Source organism: Geotrypetes seraphini, chromosome 2 (assembly GCF_902459505.1).
Source record: "Geotrypetes seraphini chromosome 2, aGeoSer1.1, whole genome shotgun sequence".
Lineage (NCBI taxonomy): Eukaryota > Metazoa > Chordata > Amphibia > Gymnophiona > Dermophiidae > Geotrypetes > Geotrypetes seraphini.
This window is the reverse complement of record NC_047085.1, coordinates 526,445,345-526,467,709: the sequence shown is the minus strand read 5'-3', so window position 1 is coordinate 526,467,709 and position 22,365 is coordinate 526,445,345. Positions and strand designations below refer to the sequence as shown.

The following is a 22,365-nucleotide window of genomic DNA, read 5'->3' as shown; positions in this document are numbered from 1 at the left end:
TGAAATGTTCCACAGGGGTGAATCTATTTAAATGACTTTGGATAGGTGAGGGGGGGGGGGTTATTTGTTACTTTTCCATGCAATATCAGGAACTGCTTTTCAGAAATTAATCAAAGTATGTTTATTTCTTCTGGCACATTTCCATCAATTTCCTCATTGTTTTTCCTCTCCATAAGTTAGAAAAAGGTACAGCAGTCGTCCCCGACGGTGTGTGAATAACTGACTAGCGTTATTGGATTTTGGATAGTAGCGAGAGCCCCACTCTAGTTCTGAGTTTAGGTCTTCCTCTTTCTCAGGATACCCAAAGGCCACTCACGACATCACCCTGAAGATAAAGGAATGGGAAGAGTCATGCATCTGGGAGCAGCAGGACACGCAGGGAGACGAGATCCTGCTCAGCTTTCATGCAGGTGAGAAATGGATAGAACTGTCAGAGGTAGAAATATTCGGAAGAACGAAAATCTGAAATTCTTCCCAGTTTTGTCAAGAAATCAGAGTACTTGTCAGCTGTGTGTCTAGACAGACTAATTGTTTGTAAATCCATTTGGAGGTTAATTCTATAACTAGCGGCCTTGCGGTTACACACTCCTTGCATGCGTATATGTAGGGAAAATGAGCACATTATTTCAGAAGCAGGTAACCTTTATACACAGAGGGCAGCGAAAACTCATGGTAATGACTGAAAAGACATACATTTTTAGTCGTTGCTTTAAAAATGTAATGAGATCTCTACACCCTGCCCTGGGAACTCCGTTCTTTGGGTAAGTCTCTCTTGTCTGTACCCTTCTCCTCTACTGCCAACTCCCGATTCTGCCCCTTCTGCATTGCTGTGCCATATGCCTGGAATCAGTATAAGAACAGAAGACTAGCCTTACTGGGTCAGACCAATGGTCCATCAAGTCCAGTAGCCCATTCTCACAGTGGCCAATCCAGGTCAATACTACCTGGCCAAAACCCAAGGAGTAGCAATAGTCCATGTTACCGATCCAGGACAAGCAGTGGCTTCCCCCATGTCTTTCTCAATAACAGACTATGGACTTTTCCTCCAGGAAATTGTCCAAACCTTTCTTAAAACCAGCTACGCTATCCGTTCTTACCACATCCTCTGGCAATGTGTTCTAGAGATTAACTATTCTCTGAGTGAAGAAAAGTTTCCTCCTATTGGTTTTAAACTTCGAGTGTCCCCTAGTCTTAGTAATTTTAGATGGAGTGAAAACTCGATCCACTTGTACCCGTTCTACTCCACTCAGGATTTTGTAGACTTCAATCCTATCTCCCCTCAGCCGTCTCTTTTCAAGCTGAAGAGCCCTAACCTTCTAGTCTTTCCTCATACGAGAGGAGTTCCATCCCCCTTTATCATCTTGGTCGCTCTTCTTTGAACCTTTTCTAGTGCCGCTATATCTTTCTTGAGAGAAGGCGACCAGATTTGAACGCAGTACTCCAGATGAGGTCGCACCATGGAGCTAGGCCTCATCCCTGGTGGTATTCAAATCTGCGTTTAGATCCTAACTCTTGTAATACACTATATTTAGTGATTTATTCAATTTTCTATACCATTCTCCCGAGTGAGCTCAGAACAGTTGACATGAATTTATTCAGGTCCTCAAGAATATCTGTTCTCATTCCCTCTGTAGCCCCTATCCTCACTACTTCTTCTTCCCTTGTTTGTCCCTTCATGAGCACCATATATTGATCCACCCTATATCCTGTGTGTCTGTCATAACTTAGATTGTAAGCTTTTTAAAGCCATGTTTAATGGATAGCGCTGCGTGCATCTGGTGCATCTACAGAAATAATAAATAGTAGTAGCAGAAGTACTGCTATTCTGAAACTAGTTGTGAAATACGGTATTTAAAATTGCCAAAACTCTGGTTAATTACACTTGAGTGGGCTATTTTCTCTGTGTACTTTCCATGGGCTCACAGGCTGGTCGGAAAACCAGGGGAACTGGTTTAAATTCCCACTCTAGCAACTTGTAATCCTAGGCAAGTCATTTAACACTCGATTGCCCAAGGTACAGAAATAAATATCTGTATATAATATGTAAACCACAGAAAGGCAGTCCAGTAAAACCTTGGTACGCAAGACAAGCAAAACATTTGATTAAGTTTTAACTTGATCTACAAGCAAAATCTTGCAATACGAGTACATACAGTAGTTTGTATTAAAGTTTTTGGGTTGTGGAACGAATCACCTGAGTTTCCATTATTTCTTATGGGGAAATTTGCTTTGATAGACGAGTGTTTTGGATTACAAGCATGTTTTCGGAATGAATAATTCTTATAAACCAAGGTTTTTCTGTGTATCAAATCCCATCCCCTGTCCCTTTCATAAGGAGATAAGAACATAAGAAGTTGCCTCCGCTGGGGCAGACCAGAGGTCCATCTTGCTCAGCAGTCCGCTCCCGTGGCGGCCCATCAGGCCTAGTGCCTGAACAGTGGTCCCTGATTAATTTTGTAATTTACCTCTAATCCCATCCCTATAATCTACCTTTACTCTTATCTGTATCCCTCAATCCCTTTGTCTTCCAAGTACCTTCTTTAAACCCCTGTAGCGTGCTCCTGTTTATCACATCCTCTGGTAGCGCGTTCCATGTATCCACCACCCTCTGTGTGAAAAAGAACTTCCTGGCGTTTGTTCTAAACCTCTCCCCTTTCAATTTCTCTGAGTGCCCCCTTGTACTTATTGATCCCCTTAATTTGAAAAATCTGTCCCTGTCTATTTTTTCTAAGTCTCCGCTTTTCCAGGGAGAAAAGCCCTAGCTTTTTCAGTCTGTCAGTATATGAGAGGTCCTCCATGCCCTTTATTAGCTTAGTTGCTCTTTTCTGGACTCTCTCAAGTACTCTTGAGGTACGGCGACCAGTACTGGACACAGTACTCCAGGTGCGGGCGCATCATTGCACGATACAGTGGCAGGATGACTTCCTTCGTCCTGGTCGTGATACCTTTCTTAATGATGCCCAACATTCTGTTTGCCTTCCAACACTTCCACCATCCCTTTCTGGTTAGCTTGGAGGTCACCCATGTGTGAGAATATGCTGCCTGCTTGTCCTGGGATAAAGCACAGTTACTTACCATAATAGCAGACATTCTCACAAATGAGTGACATCACTGATGAGCCCCGATGTGGACCATCTCAAAAGTGCATCGCCACTTTAAGTCTTTAGACAGTTCACGATAGTCTTCCCGCTCGATGTAGGCGTGCAGTCCCTTAGCTAAGATAAGCCTGCTAAGAAGCCAACCAGGGGAGGTGGGTGGGTTGCGAGAATATCTGCCTACTGTCCCTGGATAACATCTGTTACGGTAAGTAACTGTGCTTTATCCCAGGACAAGCGGCCAGCATATTCTCACACATGGGTGACCTCCAAGCTAACCAGAAAGGGATGGTGGAAGTGTTGGCCTTCAAGAAAATAAATTTTGTAATACTGACCGGCTAAAGTGCCCATCCCGTCTGGAGAAAGATTCCAGACAAGAATGCAAGGTGAATGTATGAACTGAGGACCAGGTGGCAGTTTTATAGATTTCCTCAATAGGAGTAGATCTAAGGAAAGCTACAAAAGCTGCCATAGTTCGGGCTTTGTGAGCTGTGACACGACTCTCTAGGCACAGTCCAGTCTGAGCATAGCAGAACGATATACAGGCAGCTACCCAGTTGGAAATCGTTCGCTTGGAAACAGAATGCTCTAACTTGTTAGGATAAAATGAGACAAAGAGTTGAGGAGAAGTACGGTGTGGCTTTGTCCTGTCGATGTAATAGGCCAAAAGACGCTTACAGTCCAGAGTGTGAAGGGCCATTTCTCCTGCATGAGAATGAGGCTTAGGCAAAAAAACTGGAGAACAATTGACTGATTGAGATGAAACTCCATCTCCACTTTCGGAAGAAACTTATAGTGTGTGCGTAGAACCACTTTATCATGGTGAAACACTGTGAAGGGTGGATCTGCCAGCAATGCTTGCAACTCACTGACCCTCCTCTGGGCCTGGCTGGCCCGAAAGTTCCTCCCTGATGTTAGAATTGACGTCGGGTGGTGAGAATTGGTCGGCCCCATGCTGGGGAAGATAAGCAGGGAGAGTTAAGACCTCAGCGCGACCTGTTCTCCGATTGCGGCGGTGGTGGCTTGTTCCCCGATGGTAGTGGCTTGGGGGAGGGCAGGGAGAAGTAAAGAAAGAAAGGGGGGACAGGGAGACAGAAAGAAAGAAGGGAGATGGGACACAAATAGAAAGAGGCATGGAGACAGAAAGACAGAAAGAAAGGGGGCATGGAGAGAGAGAGAGAAAGAAAGAAGGGGGCAGGGTGAAATAAATAAAAAGTTGGGGGAGGGAAGGAGACAGATGCCAGACCAGGGGAAAGGAAGGAAGGAGGGAGGGAGAGAAAGGAAAGAAAGAGATATCAGACCATGGAAATAGAGACAGAAGAAGAGAGAGATAGAAGGGAAGGTAAGACATGGAAACGTAGATTTTGAAAAGAAAGCAGAAAAAATGAATATTAAGTTAATGCCAAAGATGGATGCAAGGCAGAAAGTGAAGACGGAGAGAAAACCAGTCAAAGGACAAGAAGACCCTGGAAACATAGTTAAATGCACAGAAAAATAAAGTCACCAGACAACAAAGGTAGGGAAAATGATTTTATTTTCAATATAGTGATTGAAATGTGTCAGTTTTGAGAAAGGAAAGATATTAAACTTTAAATGTGAGGGCTGCAGAAAAAATAGTTAATGACAATTTTGCATAAGGTAAAACTCTATAGTTTATAAATCTTTCCTTTAACTGTTAAAGGAAAGATTTATAAACTATAAAGAGTTTTACCTCATGCAAAGTTGCCATTTCTTTAATAAGACATTAACTATTTTTTCTGCGGCCCTCCAAGTACCGACAAATCCAAAATGTGGCCCCGCAAAGGGTTTGAGTTTGAGACCACTGGTGTAGAAGTATAAAGTGATTTACCTACCTGAGAGCTTTGATCACCCTGCCCCATCACTTCTAGTTTGAAGCCCTCTTCAGTAGATTAATCAGCCTGCCGGCAAAGGCACTTCTTCTCTTCTTTGATAGATGCACACCATCCCTGCTCAACAGCCCTTGGAAGATCATCCCATGGTCTAGGAAGCCAAAATGCTCTCGATAACACTTTAACAGTAAGCGCCATTGTACCATTGCAGGTTTTTTATAGGAGATTGGCCAATAGTGTAAGAGGGCTGAGGAGGACAAGCGGTAGAGATTTTTCAATAAAGCGTTGTTGTTGAATAAAATAATGAAAGGAGAACAGCATCGGAGAAAGTAAGGCTTCCATTGCCCTGTGTGGCCTCTAGTCCATCCTCTGCACTCTCTCTTCCAGCCGTCTGTTGCTTGTGCACAGAGCTCTTCTCCCCCTTACTTGCCCTTCTGCTGCAACAAAACTCCCTCCCTGTCCTTGAGTCCTATCCTACCACCACAATTCAAGCAGGTAAGATGAGCAGGACCCAGGAGTTGGGATAGCAGCTCTCTGTGCACTAGTTGCCTCTTTTTCTCCTCCCCCACCCCACTGTCACCACCATGCTGATGCTTCCCTTCCCCCACCAGCTAAAATGCACAGGAGCAGCGGAATGGCAGCTTTCAGCATACCAGCACCACTTCCAACTGTTGAGTGGTGCTTCTTTCTACTCTGACTGGCCTCTACCCTCCCCCCTACTGCCAAGGCAGGATTAATTCATTGAGGGCCCCTAGGCCCACAAGTACACTTGGCCCCCTGCCCTGCCCCACCCCACCATACACACAGGCGGAAACAGGAAGCTGCGTCAGATGGAAGCTTTGGGCAAGCAGCACTGCTTGCACAATTACAGTTCCCGTTGCCTTTCTTACCTGCGTTGCTTGCTTGTCTTACTTTCCGTTGAGGGGGGCCGCTTTGCTGATCGGGGAGGGGCCCATGTTGTCGATCGATGCTGGAGGATGCACTCCTTCATGGATGCCCTCCATCAGGCCCCCCTGACCATTTCGGGCCCTAGGCACGAGCCTACTTGGCCTATTGGTTAATCCAGCCCTGCCTGCTGCAGCAACAGTACTTCTTACTCCCTCCCTGGGCAGTACCAAAAATATTTTTAAAAGCATTCATGCAGGCAAAACAGTTGAGACACGTCACGTGGTATGGTAGCTCCCTGCTGCTACCAACTGTTGCATTGTTTCCCTCTCCTTCGCCATCTTTAATTATAGTAAGAGTTGGACCCAGTCTTTATTGGCACTATTAGCATCAGTGGGACAGAATTTCATGCATTTGGACACTGTTTACTTGAATATTTTGGGAGATCTTTGATGAAGTGCATTAATGGTACGACTCCTGTCCCTACCAGAGATTTGACAAGTAATGCAACACCTTTCCAAGTCATGTGAATCTAGAACAGAGGTATGAGAAGACATTCAGGCCTGATATCGGCGGCCGCCAATCGCATGTCAATGACACGACAGCACCGTATACAAAATTGTGCTCCAGGAAAAATAAGGATTTTACAGGCCTATCTTTGTCGTGAATCACGCCTCCATAGGGTGCTGTAGGCCACCTGACGCAGCTCCGGTGTTAGCCACGCCTTCAATGATGTTAGGCCTACGGAGGCGTAATTCCGATGCCAATTTTATAGGCACCATTAGGCATTTTCTGACGATGAACTCAATCTGTTCTTTTTAAGAAAGGTTGCGCTGATTGTGCAGACAATACCTGCAAATACATCAGACTGGAGGGTGGATTTTGGGGTGGTTCTAAGGTGGGATACGTTTGAACTGCTGGAGTTATGGTCTGTTGGTGAGATTATAGGTGCTCGTCACCCATCGATTTCCACTGCTGACATTTGTCCTGTACAAGTGTTGAGGAGTTTGGGATAGTAGGATTGCACTGAGTGTGACACTAATGATGAACTTGAGGTTGCAAGAGGGTGAGAAACTTGGATCAGTAATTTCTGTCCTGTAGCTTCACTGCCCTTTTTGGGGAAGGTTCTGGAGAGACTTGTGTATTTGCAACTGGATAAGTATCTCCAGGACCATGGAATTTTAGATGATTGCCAGTACGCTCTTACTCTACTGGTGTCATTGCTGGATGAACTACAAAGTGGTCTTGACAATGGGAAAGAGTATCTGGCAATATTGACATGTTGGATCATATTATTTTTCTTGATAGACTGAAAGGTTGTGGAATTGGAAGAATAGTTTTAAAATGATTCTCCGCCTTCTTGCAGAATAGGCATCAAGAAGTTTTAGTGGAAGGTATATTGTCCTACTGGCGGAAAGTTACAACGGGTGTGCCGCAGGGCTCAGTCCTGTCAGTTGTTTTGTTTAATCTCTATCTCATCCCCCTTTGTAGACTGCTGCGGTCTATGCAGGTCTCGTATCGGCTTTATGCGGATGATGTTCAGTTTATGCTCCCTATTGATGGGGACTTTGGAAAGGCAGTTCAGCGGCTGCAGAGAGTGAAGGCAGAGATTAATAGTTGGATGAATTGTAACAGATTGAGATTGAGTGTTCAGAAAACGAAAGTTATATGTTTTCTTCGTTCATTGGGATATGCTCTTTCTGATAAAATCGACCAATTAGGCAATATCCACGGAGGTAAAATACGAGGGTCATTTCATAAATAATGCACACTATTTTTTCAAATTTACATGTTTTAATTTTTTTCAAGAAATTCTTTACAATCCTTCAATATAGTCTCCCTGCTTTGCAATGACTGAGTCTGGGAAGCTTCATTATTCCATCCCTATAGTCCAGACACGAGTCCACCAGGCTTCAACCTTTTTCCAAAGTTGAAACAACCTATGCGTGGACATCGTTTTGCATCTTCCGCTGGTACCTGAACCATTCGGCAACTGAACCAAAACAGTGTCTTGGATGGAATAATGAAGCTTCCCAGACGTTGGGACTTGGTCATTGCAAAGCAGGATTGTAAAGAAATACTTGAAAAAAACACCAAAAAACATGTAAATGAAAAAAAAAATAGTGTGCATTATTTATGAAATGACCCTCGTAGTTAGGGGTTTTACTAGATTCTTATCCGACGTTCAGGGGTTATGTATGTTAGATATTTTTAAAAGTGTGCGGCCATATTTGTCTGCCTCTATGTTTAGGACTGTCTTGCAGAGTCTGGTAATCTTGCTTAGACTAATGCATTTTGGTGCTTCTGGGAGATACCTGCGTCAGCACTGAGAGCGCTGCAGGTAGCCCAGAATGCGGTTGTTCAAATTTTGTTTTGATTAAGAAAGAGTGATCATGTGACTGAATGCACCAAAACATCTGCCATAAGAACCACAGCGCATGTTGTGCTCAGTGACTCACGATGATCTACACATTCCGATAGTGAAATAGCTGCGTCTAGAGCTCGCAAATTTTCGTGTGTGGGTCCCTGGGAGTGGAATAAGCTTACGGGATATTTACGACAGCAAACGTGTTTGAGTAGTTTTAAGAAAATGCTGAAGAAACACTTCTTCTGTAAGATGAACTATGGGATTTGATTTATAGTTTTTTTATGCGAGGCGCTGGTGGCTCTTTGTAATTTTAGGAGGCTTTACATGATCACTATTATGTTTTATTCACGTTCAATTTGTTGTACTGTATGTGATTCTGTTTGTGTGTGTACTCTATTGTGACCCACCTTGGGAAAAGCGAAGTATAAATAAATAATCATAAATATAAATGCTCCACTTTCTGGATTGAGAGCACTTTCTCAACGGAAGAAAAGCCTCAGGTTTATCTTGGTAGAGCACAAATTCTCAGACCTCCTCCACCCAACTTCTGAGGAGAATGTACGATTACCCCTATTCAGTTTTAATGCAGGATTGAGATATGAAATTGTGCTGTGAAGTTACAAGTGATATTTTAAACAATAGCCAACGTTTCATGCTATGGGACCCTTTTTTCAGGGTTTATCGACTTTCACTTTCCCACACAGTTTGGATAGCTTGCTTAGCCACGAGTAAACAATCTATCCAAACTCCGTGCCTCATTTCTTTCTTTCTTTCACCCTGCTCCCTTCTTTCTTTCTCTCTCCATGCCCTCTTTCTTTCTGTCTTTCTCTCTCTCTCCATGCCCCATTTCTTTATTTCTTTCACCCTGCCCCCTTCTTTCTCTCTCCATGCCCCCTTTCTTTCTCTGTCTGTCTTTCTATCTCTCTCAGTGCCCCATTTCTTTCTTTCACCTGCCCCCTTCTTTCTTTCTCTCTCCATGCCCCCTTTCTTTCTCTATCTCTCCCCATGCCCCATTTTTTTCTTTCACCTGCCCCCTTCTTTCTTTCTCTCTCCATGCCCCCTTTCTTTCTCTATCTCTCCCCATGCCCCATTTTTTTTCTTTCTTTCACCCTGCCCCCTTTCTTTCTTACTGGATCCCTGTCCCCTCCCTTTCTTTCTTTCTGGCTCCCTGTCTCTCCCCTCCCTTTCTTTATTTCTCCCTGCCCTCCCCCATGCCACCGCCATTTGGAAATATGCTGCTGCCACCGCCACCGGGGAAAGGCTGCCACTGGCCATCAGAAACAGGCTGGCGCCGAGTTCGCCCTGCTTGTCTTCCCCGCGAGCCGACCAACTCTCTGCCCGACGTCAATTCTAATGGAGGACGTTCCAATTGGCTGGCCCTGAACGTCCTCTCTGACGTCAGAATTGACGTCGGACAGCTAGAGTTGGTCGGCTCGCGGGGAAGAGCAGCAGGGAGGGAGAACTCGGCGCCGGCTTGTTTGTGATGACGACAATGGCAGCCTTTCCTCGGCGGCAGCCTATTCCCCGGTGAGTGGCTAGCTGTGCACCCCCTTGGGCCGTACACCCGGGGCGGACATCCCCCCCCATTGGTACGCCACTGGAGGTCTGATCATTTGTGCTCTACCAATCCAGAAAGTGGAGCATTTATATTTATGATTATTTATTTACCCACTTCCACCATTTTAGATATACTAGTATTACTAAGATAACCGGGGTATAAATAAATACAAATAAGCAGGAGCAAAGGCTCATCCTCTGTCAGGGTGAGCCCACACATCTTGGTATGACAAACGTATGCCACAAGAGGCTGCTGCAGCTGCTTTGATACTGTACGATGGCCTTCTAGCCACACAAGCAGCAAAACTGGACCACCAACTCTCCAATTTACTCAAAACAACCCCAGACTACAAATTATTCAGAAAAGAAATAAAAACCTTGCTATTCAAGAAATCCTTGAAGACAAACTAACACCGCAAGACTCTTCCCAATTCTCTGAAACATCTTGCTCTTGTCTTCAATTCCTCTGGAAATGGCCAGATAACTTCTTTTGTAATCCGCCTTGAACCGCAAGGTATTGGCGGAATAGAAATCACTAATGTAATGTAAAGCTTCAAACTGACTCTTTAGGACCACATCCACTCTGTGATCCTGCGTATCCTTTAATAATATGCCTCCTCCACTTGGTAGGGATGTGCGCTTAGTCAACTGAGCAACCAAGGAATCTACCTTAGGCTAAGCAAACATCTGTTCACATTACTGTGCCACAGGATACAGCCTAGTCATTGCTTTGCTACCTTTAAAGAGTCTTCAGGAGCATCCCAGAGCTCCATGTCTAAAACACTCATATCAGGATGCCAGGGAAAAGACGTGGGCTGCGCTCTCACTCCTCTCAAGATAGAACACTGAATGGAAGGTGCCTCCTGGGAATCAGTAATGAGCTCTAATAGTGCTGAAGGCTTGAACAGCCAGCATACTGTGGGATCTTCCCCTTGGTCGAGGGCCACCACTTCTTCTTGTTTGTGACCCTGTATCTCCCGCTCTGTGACAGAAAGGGCATACAGACTGATTCCTTGCCCTCCGAGTCCCTGTCAGCTGCTGCTAATGACTGATGTGTCCTGTGAGCCCAAGCCTCCTTGCGCAACTCCTTACTAGGCATCACCGAGTCCCCTTTAGGTAACTCCACTTTACATTTCTTGGGCTCCGTAGCTTCCAGACTCTCATGCTTAGGTATGACGCTGTTCCTGGGTTCTGTTTGGAATTTACTCAAGGTAGACAGGCCCCCTGAGGTTCCTCAGCCCTAGAGACCAAATGGGAGGCTAAGCCCAATGCTCCTGCCTTCCCTTCACGTGCTGTGCGGCACATGGCACAAGGGCGCTCTTCTGGCATCCATCCAGTGCAAATCTGGCATGAATTAGGGGCAAAAGAGCCTGAGATCTCTGCCAGTTTTGAGGTACAATGAAGTGATTTGAAGGATCTGGAGAACTTTGAAAAACATTTGGGAAATCCAAGATGGCCGCAGTGGCAGCATTTTCGTGCCAAAAAATGGCTCAGAAAAGAGGATTTTAGAGGTGGAAGACCCTACGACAGGGGTGCCCACATTTTTTTGGCTTGCGAGCTACTTTTAAAATGACCAAGTCAAAATGATCTACCAACAATAAAATAAAAAAAAGCCCACAAAGCACACTGTATGCAGTAACAACTATACAAAAATAGACAAATATACCCGCTCCCCTTTTACTAAATCGCGATAGTGGTTTTTAGCACATGGAGCTGCGCTGAATGCCCCGCGCTGCTCCTGATGCGCATAGGCTCCCTGCGCTAAAAACTGCTATCGCGGTTTAGTAAAAGGGGGCCAAAGTATAAAATATAGACAGCAGATTTAAATTTGTACACATTTTGATCACTAAATTTAAAATAAAATCATTTTTCCTACCTTTGCTGTCTGGTGATTTTATGAGTTTCTGGTTGCACTTCCTTCTTCTGACTGTACATCCAATATTTCTTTTTTTTCTGCCTCCTGCATACTTCTCATCCAGACCTCATTCCATTCCCCAACCAACATCTCTCTCTGTCCCTCCATGAATCCAATTTTTTTCTTCCTCTCTCCCTGCCCCCTCCTTTCTTTCTCTCTTTCTCCCTGCACCCCTTTCTTTCTGTCTTTCTTTCTCTCTCCCTGCCCTCCAAAGTCTCTCTCCCTGTCCCCCAAAGCCACCGCCGCCGATTTCTCCCTGCTTCCCTGATGCCAGGCCAGATGTGTACAAGCTTCAGGCCCACAAGCCTTCCTCCCTCCCCCGAGGAAGTTCTGGGCCAGCCAGGCAGCGATTGGCTGGCCCAGAATTATCTCACTGACGTCAGAGGAAAGGCTGTGGGACAGCGCTTGTATGCGCCTGGCCTGGCGTCGGGGAAGCAGGGAGAACAGAACGCAAAGGCAACGCAAGTCTATCTACTGGCTGATTGTGGTCAAATTTTTGGGCACCCCTGCCCTAGGGGATGTGGCATAAACCTTCAAAAACAAGTTTTTCAGACCTCCCTCCCCCTCCCAATTTTACCAATAGGCTATAATAGCCTTACTCACTGTGACATGTGCTTTGAAGGTGCTGCAGCCTGCCTCATATCTAAGAAGCAGATGGGTATGGGAGAAGAATCCCTGCCTCAATCAGCCAGTCCTTCAAACACTGAGATCTTCGGGCTGCCAGTCAGACTGAAGTCGGACTGATCCTCAACTCTCACAGAACTGCACAAACAAAATGGGTAATTGCAGCCGGCACCCTGAAGAGCCCCACTGAGCCCCCTGTGGATGCCTGACAGCCTGTGCTCAAGCCCCTGGGATTCAGTAGGCAAGCTAAGGTACTAGGGGTACAGATCCTGAGCTCCACAATAGTTTCTGCAGGCTGGCCAAACAGGTCCCCAAGGGATTAACATGTTGGCTGCAGACCCAAGTCTGCTTCTTCTTCATGCAGGCAGAGTTGTCCCCTCACTGGGGAGCTTTGGTTCACCGACAGTTGCAAAAAATACTGAAAATAATAAATATATAGAGCAGATCAGAAAGACACCTTCTGGCTCATGTGAAAAAACTGAAGGGGGCAGCAGAACCCTCTAGAGCAGTGTTCTTCAACCGCCGGTCTGCAGAAATTTTCTGCCGGTCCATAGGACCAGCACGTCCATCAGGCCCAAGACAGTGTTCTTCAGCTGCCAATCCATGTTGCAATCAATGCGGCGTCTTCGGGTCGGCTTTTTGAGTGCTGCAGTGCACAAAGCCGTGGGAAAAGGCTGCTACACGCGTCCTGCGCCTGAACCGGAAGCCTTCTCTCTAGCACCCTAGAAATAGAAGAGACAGTTCTTGAGGAAGGGGTGGAGAAAGACCTGTACAGGTGTGTATACAGGTGAAGACTTAAGACCTTCATGAAACAGGAGGTGAAGACAGAGACCCCTGAGAACCCCAGATTAACAGACATAAGACAATGCATATTATAGGCCTGAAAATACCCTGAACAAACTGTTAGCTCTCACATGATTTCTCTCGCTGCTAAAATAAGCAAGAGTTTCATGCGAAACTCATCTTTGTCCTAGAAACTAGTAAACATCTGCTGAGTATCACAAAACAAAGAAGTTTATCTGTAAGAATGAAAATTACCAGCATCAGAACAGAAGGGGCACCACATCTTCCAACCATAAGGATATAAAATTGACTACTGTACAAATAAGTCCAGGAATGGGTGGGCCTTGCTCGAAAATTGTTGATTCTTGATATTAAAAGGACATATATCGGGAAGTTAGATAAAACTTCTTCAAAAAGAGAATTTCTAATTTTAAATACTATAAAGAATTTTTTTTAAAATAAATAATTAATTGTGCTCAGTGAAAGCCAGTGCAAGTTATAAGATATGTGAGGATAGGACTCTACCAGTTCAGGCTTAAATCATTATTGCACTCCTCCCTCCCTACTAATAAATATGATGGTTTAAATAAGAGCAGAGGAGTACTTATCTCTGCTGGAATAGTTGTTACGTCCTGGGCTCAGCTGCGAATCCAAAAGTGCTTAGAGCTCCCAAGTCACATCAAAAACAAAAACCAAAGTTCAAAAATCACAATCATAGTTCATCAGTTCAAACAATCCACACAGTTCATCTTGTCAAAATCCAAAAACTTCCTCGACACAGTATGTGGTCTCCGGTAATTGTATGACACAGCTTTGTCAAGAGGAAGATATTTATAGCACTCTAGAAGAAGCAGCAACATATCAACACAAATCCAAATTCTACACTCAAAATGTTCCAAATTCTTTCAACTTCTTAACAGTGAACTGCCTCATATTGGATAAGAGTCCCGCACAATACTTCATGGCGGTACAACCGCTAGCAAACGCTTTCAATGCAGCAAACTGAACGCCCGAACTTTTCATTAAATCACGTGATAACTGCTGACGTATTTTAAACTGATTGGACAGACTAACATCTATATGTAATTTGTGGTACCTGAAAAGTTTATTCTAGAGACCTCTGAAGTCTTGTGTTGTGTGCTTTTCTGCCAGACACAGGTCCTGCCCAGAAGGATCCAGATGTCACCTTGAGCATTGATCACATGAAGGTGCCCTACATAGAGGAGCAGCAAATCTTACACTGGATCACTGGTACTACCCTCTCCTGCAAAGGTAAACAGGGGCCCAAATGGGTTATCTCCTGCTTAGTTATCAGTTTGCTGAGTAACATAGTAACATAGTGGATGACGGCAGATAAACTCAAATGGTCCATCCTGATTCAAATTAAATTTTATTTTTCTTAGCTATTTCTGGGCAAGAATCCAAAGTTCTACTCCGTACTGTGCTTGGATTCCAACTTCTGAAGTCTGCATCAAAGCTCACTCCAGCCCATCTACCCACCCAGCCATTGAACTCCTCCCCAGCCCATCATCAACCAAAAGGCCATCTACAGACACAGATCGTGCAAGTCTGCCCAGTACTGGCCTTAGTCCTTCAATATTTACTCTTATTTTCTGATTCTAGATCCTCGGTGTTCATCCCACGCTTTTTTGAACTCTGTCACCGTTTTCTTCTCCACCACCTCTCTCAGGAGCGCATTCCAGGCATCCACCACCCTCTCCGTAAAGTAGAATTTCCTTACATTGCTCTTGAGTTTACCACCCCTCAACCTCAAATTATGTCCTCTGGTTTTATCATTTTCCTTTCTCTGGAAAAGATTTTGTTCTACATTAATAACTTTCAAGTATTTGAACGTCTGAATCATATCTCCATTGTCCCTCCTTTCCTCTAGGGTATACATATTCAGGGCTTCCAGTCTCTCTTCTTCGTCTTTTGGCACAAACCTCCTATCATTTTTGTCGCCCTCCTCTGGATCGCTTCAAGTCTTCTTATGTTCTTTGCCAGATATGGTCTCCAAAACTGAACATCATGACCAGCACAGGGGCATCAACACCTTCTTTCTTCTACTGGCTACACCACTATTTATACAGCCCAGCATCCTTCTGGCAGTAGGCACTGCCTCGTCACACAGTTTTTTTGCCTTTAGATCTTCGGACACTATCACCCTAAGGTCCTTCTCCCAGTCTGTGCATTCTTTCACTTCATATTTATCTTGGCTAATGACACTACTTATCCTGCTCTGAATGCCTAGGTTATGTGGCAGGTGGCATATCTTGCCCCAGTTATGAACACTTAATTACCATGGTGAGCAATACTGCTTACCCCAATGCAAGTGCTTTAGTTGCTGTACAGTCTGTACTTGGTTAAGTTGGAACTAAACTAAACCTTAGATTTATAGATTGTGCCATCTCCATACAAATAGAGCTCGACTTGGTTTACAGTAGAGGCTACAATGAAAAAGATAGGAGAAATTGACAGTTTTGAGAACAGCCCACTGGATCTGACTGACCCCTGTCAGACTAGAAAAATCTCTGTGTTTGCAGTGATGTTGATCTGAATAATTGCTATCCAGGTGCTGGAGAATCACAGAGGAGCAGCCGCCAGGGTTTAGTTATAACTACATAAGAACGTAAGAGCAAAGAGTTGGCATAATGGGACAGACCAAATGTCAATCAAGCCCAGGTCCAACCCAGGTCATAAGTACTTGGCAAGATCCCAAAGAGTAAAACATAAAACTTATAGATTTTTTTTTTTTTTAATTTCTTTATTGATATTTTGAACTTGACAATGTATACATTTGAAAAATCGAAAAAAAAACAACAACTATATGAAAATACACTATTAACATCAGAAATATTACAATAAAAATTTTAAATCCCTTCTTAACCTATAACAGTAATGATATTATATTATACTCATCAATATTATAGAATATTATGAAATTTATACCTCTAAATAAATAATACACCCCCCCACCCTGGATGTGTAAAGGAATCTAACATAAAGAAAAAGGAATCACTTTAATTATAATCTGACAAAATTAGTTAATGGACCCCAAATCCCCTTAAAGGATTTAACAAACCCTAAACGCTCTGCCATGATCTTTTCATATTTACATGTTGCACATACAGTTGCCCACCAAAAACTAAAATTAATCCTATCATGATTTTTCCAATTAGACGTGATCATTTGAACCCCTATTCCTGATAAGATCATGAAAAGGCGACTATTATTTCTATCCAAAGTGGGTTTATCATGCAGAATCGTTCCAAAAATTATTGCTTCATATGTCAAAGGAATAGAGGATTGAAGAATATTATTAATTTGCCCCAAATCGACTTCCAAAAGCCAAGTATCAATGGACAAAAAAATAAAAGATGGTCCAAAGTCCCAATATCAATATGACAATGCCAACATCTATTAGATTTATTCAACCGAACTGGAGTCCAAAAAATCCTATGTAATAAAAACAACCATGTTTGTCTCATAGATCTTAATCTCCAAGTCCAGATTCGTGGCCAACGAGAAACAGAAATATGCTGTTTTAACTCGATACTCCAAATATCTCTAAGACTATTTTTTGGTTTTTTATTTAAAAATCCAGAAATCAATTTATACCACTGGGCAGCTTAATGTCCTATTAAATCTGTTTGGTAGCAAAGGATTTGCAAGCTAAAATAAGTTTTCAAATTTTTCCATTCAGGGAACCCCATCTGAATAGCCTGCTTCAACTGCAAGCACCTATATTGTTGAGTGTTTGAAATACCAAATGAATGCTGCAGTTGTGAAAACTCAAGCAGATTACCATTAGAAATAAGATCATCTAATGTCCTAATATTTGCCTGCATCCAATTCTTCCAAGCGATTCCAGCACCGCCTATTTGAATCTTGGAGTTTAACCATAAGGACTGTAAAGTAGATTTCATTATTGGTACCTCTGTTAATTTATCAATAAATTTAATAGTTTTCCAAGTATCCAATAAAATTATATTGTCCTTAGCATATTTATGAAATCTGATACTTAATACATGTGGAAGTCTCATAGGGGACACCAAATTCCGTTCCAAATATCTGGTTGATGATCAATAAGCTCAGGGAGGATCCAATACATACCTTGACGCAATATATAAGCTTGATGGTACCTATAAAAGTTTGGAAAATTTAGCCCACCCTCCACAATTGATTTTTGCAACGATACTAAAGCAATTCTTGGTTTTTTCCCAAGCCAAACAAATTTTGTCAAAATATTATTTAATTTTTTGTAAAAGGACTCTTGAAAATAAACTGGTAACAAACTATAGGCAAAATCATCATCTTTACTGTTTGCACTCTCCCCCACCAAGAAATATGCAAAGGATTCCATTGCTCACACAATAGTAATAAGGATTTTGCATTTACCTTCATTGTTTCTTCCAATGTACTTTTTTTATTCCATCTTTCTTCCAACTATTTTATTAACAGTAGAAACAACAGTAAAATGAACAAAAGTAAGCATAAATACAGTCAAATTGAATCCTGTTAACATGAAACAGTATCAGAAATATAAACATTTAAGAGCCCTGCAGAACAATCATATAACAGATACAGTGGTACCTTGGTTTACGCGCATAATTCGTTCCAGAAGCATGCTCGTAATCCAAAGTACTCGTATATCAAAGCACATGTCCCCATAGGCCACAATGTAAACTGAAACAATTCGTTCCACAACCAAGGCTTACTACGGTGGCCCAGGGGTGGGTACCTGCCTGTGCGTTCCTTTCCCCGGTGTCCCTGTGCGGCTCTCCTCCCTTTTCGGCTGATGCCTTTTCCGTTCACCAGCGCCTCCCGGCTTCTGATTCAAGCCGGCCGCCATCCTTCTGACGCATGCGCAGGACCTCTGAACTCCCCGTCCAACAACACGCGCACCACGTACAAGCACGCAGGACAACTTTTGTACTCGAGTACCTGAATAAATTAATGTAAACCGTTCTGATCTCCCCTGGGAGAACGGTATAGAAAATTGAATAAATAAAATGTCCAACCAATGTTGTAATTGGTTGGGGATAAAAAAGAGGAATGTGTGCTATCCAGTTCTCACGGTTTCACGAGACTGCCCTGGGAACTTGCGCAGCCATTTCTGATCACAGCTCTGCACTAGAGAGTTGCGCGGGGACAGAAATCCCACCCGTCCCCACCCGTCCCCGTCAGGATCCTCTCCGTCCCCACCCGTCCCCGTCAGGATCCTCTCCGTCCCCACCCGTCCCCATCAGGATCCTCTCCGTCCCTGCAAGGAATTCCCTCCATTCCCGCCCGCCCCATAAAAAGCAGCAATTACTTCTGACAGGATCATCAATTCCACAGTTTCTTTAGTGTTTGCGCTGCTGTTTTCCTTGTGGAATCTCTTTGGTGGAACCCTTTTTTTTGTTTTCTGTTCAGGTAATTAACTTATAAACCCCCTCTTTTACTAACGTGTACAAACCTTTCTTAAAACCAGATATGCTATCCACTCTTACTACAATCTCTGAAGGGTGGTAGATGTGTGGAACAGTCTCCTGGAGAGGTGTTGGAGACAGAGACTTTGTCTGAATTCAAGAAAGCCTGGCATAGGCACGTGGGATCTCTTAAGAGAGGATGAGATAACGGTTACTGTGGGTGGGCACACTGAATGGGCCATTTGGCCTTTATCTGTCATCATGTTTCTATGTCTCGAATGATGCTTAGATGGCAACTCCAGCGGTGTAGAACTAAGGCTGGTACAGGGCAGACTTGCACAGTCTGTGTCCCTTATATAGCAATTTGGTTTAGGATGGTCTGGAGAGGGCTTTGACAGAAACTTCAGTAATTTGGAATACGAGGATAGTGCTGAGCAGAATCTTACAGTCTTCAATGGTTTATGTCTTACAAATGCCAAAGAAAGACAATTAAATCAAATTGACTGAATGGATCATTCAGGTCTAGCTGCCGTCATTTACTCTGTTACTGTGTAAGGGTCTTGAATAAATTTATAATCAAAGAAAAGCCATTATTCCCTTGCTGAATAAAGGATACCGAGCTTCCGGTACTGGTAATCGAGGCCCCCAGCGTGCCAGATTTTAAGAGTAAATGGGATGCCCATGTGGGGTCCCTAAGAGGGTGGAGTTAAGGATGGGTCATTAGGAGCAGGATCTCTAGGAGAACAGACTATGGGGGGTGGATCAGTAGAGTGGGCTATGGCCCTTATCTGCCGTCATTTTTCTATGTTTCTATATGCCCTTCTACACACACACTCAGAGCAAACTGAAAAGAGTTTCAACATCTCCAACTGATAGAGGGTTGTAAGTGATGTGAGCACATCTTTCCTGCAAAAACTACACTGGGGTTATTGCTTTCCTTGGACTAAATGTTCTGGTCCATGTAACTAATCAAGTTTTCATTGCTTATTTTAGGGGATCCACCAGAAAATAAGAAAGAAGAGAGTCCTGTGCAAGTTATCATAGCACCAGCGATCCCCAAACGGATAGTACTGTTGAAAGACAGGCGTGACCCTTTCTACCAGAGGACGTGTGGTGGGGAACGATCTCCACACACCTGCAGTTTCTGCGGGAAGAGCTTTCAGAAGATGTCCTATCTCTGCACCCACCAGAGGATACACACAGGAGAGAAGCCATTTCAATGCGCTGAGTGTGGGAAGACCTTCACGTTTCGACTGCAATTGGTGCGGCATGCACGGACCCACACAGGGGAGACGCCGTTTACTTGCAGTGAGTGTGGGAAGAGCTTCAGTGAGAAGCAGAATCTAAAAATCCACACGAGGATCCACACAGGCGAGAGACCATACCAGTGCACTGAGTGTGCAAAAAGCTACATTCACAAGACCAACCTCATCGCACACCAGAGGATCCATACAGGTGTAAAACCATTTCCCTGTACTGAATGTGGAAAAAGCTTCAGGCAGAAATCTGACCTCATGAGGCACCATAGAATTCACACAGGGGCACTGCCTTTCGTCTGTACTGAGTGTAGAAAGGGCTTTGGACAGAAATCAGATCTTCTAAAACATCAAAAAATCCATACTAGGGACGGCAAAACCAGAAACAGTGGACAGGTTACAGTCCATCGCACACGAGCACCCTTAATGCACCAGAAAATTCCACCAGGAGAGAAACCTTTTACTTGCATTGAATGTGGATGGGAGTTTGTGAAAAAGTCCAACCTCATACAGCATCAAAGAACCCATGCCAAAGTCAGGAAGTTGTTATGTAGCAAGTGTGGTGAACAATTTCAGCAGGAATTAGATCTTGTTAAGCATCGGAAGACCCATGTAGAGGCTCCGGCAAACGAAGGTGAGGCAAAGACTAGTGTACTGTTGGACTCTCAGACTGACTGTTATTCCAGCCTCCATGAGAACCTTCTCCTATCTACAACCTTTCTACAGAACCTTCTCACCTCCACCAGTACCTTCCAGTATGAATAGGTAGACATTGAAAACTCCTACAGACTATGAGACCTTTAATAAACCAAATGGGATCAGATGAATAGTCCATCTCTGACTGTGGCCAATCCAATTCATATAGAAGAAATACCCAACAGCTCCTAACTGGAAAGATCCATCTGTTATGTTTCGTTTACAGTTCTTGGTGTTAAGAGGTTGTATTGCCAGGCCTTCCCAGCTGCTGTTTGTTAATGAACCTGTTCCCAGTACTTTGTCCAACACTTTTTTTTTAAAGTCCTCAATGCTACCTGTCTTAATCACATACACTATCATCAAATTTTACAACTTAACTGTGTATTGACAACAAAAAAATAAAGAGATTATGTACTTAGCCTGGTAAGCTCTTTCCCAGTAGATAGGTGAGACATTCTAGACCAGGGGTGTCCAACCTATTGGCTTCACTGGGCCGCATTGGCCAAAAAAAATGTTTCTGGGGCCTTACAAACGTGCGAACGCTGCAGTAAGGAGGGAGCCGGCAAGACGGTAAACACCCAGGGGCAGCAAAGGAAAACACTGCATCACCCTTGACTGGGGCCACACAAAATACTTCACTGGGCCGCAGGTTGGACACCCCTGTTCTTTTTTTTTTTTTTTTTAATATTCTTTATTCATTTTCAAGATTACATTAAGTGTTAAAAATATTCCTTCACATTAACAATAAATTCATCACTTACAAACAATCATTGATACATTACATAGATTTTTATCCCATCCCTCCCACCCATATATTCCATTATCATATAAAACAAATAATAATAAATATTCCCCTCTCCCTACACCTTAAAATGATAAATATAAGGGAAACAATTTCAATCCTTACAATACTTTGTTAATGGTTTCCACACATCCTGAAATTTCTTAAAATATCCCCGTTGTAATGCAATAAACCTTTTCATTTTATAGATATGGCATAAAGAATTCCACCAAAAGTTATAATTTAATCTTCTCCAATCCTTCCAATTATATGTAATTTGCTGAATGGCAACACCAGTCATTATAAGTAATAACTTATTATTGTTCGCAGAAATCTGACTTTTTGCTCTCATTTCCATACCAAATATCACAGTATCATAGGATAATGCCACTGGGTTATCTAATAAATGATTAATTTGGTCCCAAATTGATTTCCAAAAATTCATAATAAATGGGCAATGAAACAGTAAATGATCTAAAGTTCCAGACAGACTTCTTGGGTCACCAGGCCGCCCAGTGGTACACAGTGTTAAGTGGATTTACTAAAAAGAAATTAAAAACTGGACTAAGAGATATTTGGAGTATTGAGATCAAGCATGAAATGAATGCATCTCAATGGCCACAAATTTGGTCTTGGAGGAAAAGATGTACGGTGTCGGCATCTATGAGGCAAACTTGGTTTTTTCTGTTGCCTAGAGCATTATGGACCCCTGTTAGGTTACAAAAATTAGATAGTTCTTTGTCTAATAGATGTTGGCACTGCCATCTAGAAGACACCCCTGTTCTAGACAGATGGGTAATGTCCCCATGGCCATGTTCCATCTGCAGAAGGAATCCACTCTGGATTTTTCCTTTTGCCTCTGCTGTACTTTACTGGGCTCCACCTACACCAAGAGCCATCAAATCAACATGAAGTTGAGGTACCAGTAGCAAACAGGCTCAGAAACAACTGTTCTGCTCAAGAAGTAAAATAAAACGCCAACAAAGGCTTCACAGGAGCTCAGAAACCACTCCCATAAAAAACAGTATTCTTCCCAGCCCCCAAGGACTGACATACATCCAAGAATCAGCTTAGAGAAGCATAAACAGACTGAAACAGTAGGCAGGCGCAGGAAGAACAGGGCGGAAGTCTAGAATGTCTCACC

At 43.4% G+C, this 22,365-nt stretch overlaps 1 protein-coding gene across 5 annotated transcripts in view; it reads left to right on the top strand.

Annotated features, from left to right (window-relative positions):
• LOC117354765 (gastrula zinc finger protein XlCGF52.1-like) overlaps positions 1-21,052 on the top strand; it is a 36,714-nt gene extending 15,662 nt beyond the window's left edge. The window contains exons 3-5 of one of the 5 annotated variants that reach the window (XM_033932717.1): positions 297-410; positions 14,236-14,349; positions 19,482-21,052. In XM_033932717.1, the coding sequence (XP_033788608.1) occupies positions 297-410; positions 14,236-14,349; positions 19,482-20,509 (1,256 nt within the window). In that variant the 3' untranslated portion in view covers positions 20,510-21,052. Of the gene's footprint in view, positions 1-296; positions 411-14,229; positions 14,350-19,481 lie in introns of all 5 variants that reach the window. The other 4 variants (XM_033932716.1, XM_033932718.1, XM_033932719.1 and 1 more) reach the window with 4 other exon arrangements.
• The last annotated feature ends 1,313 nt before the right edge of the window (positions 21,053-22,365 follow it).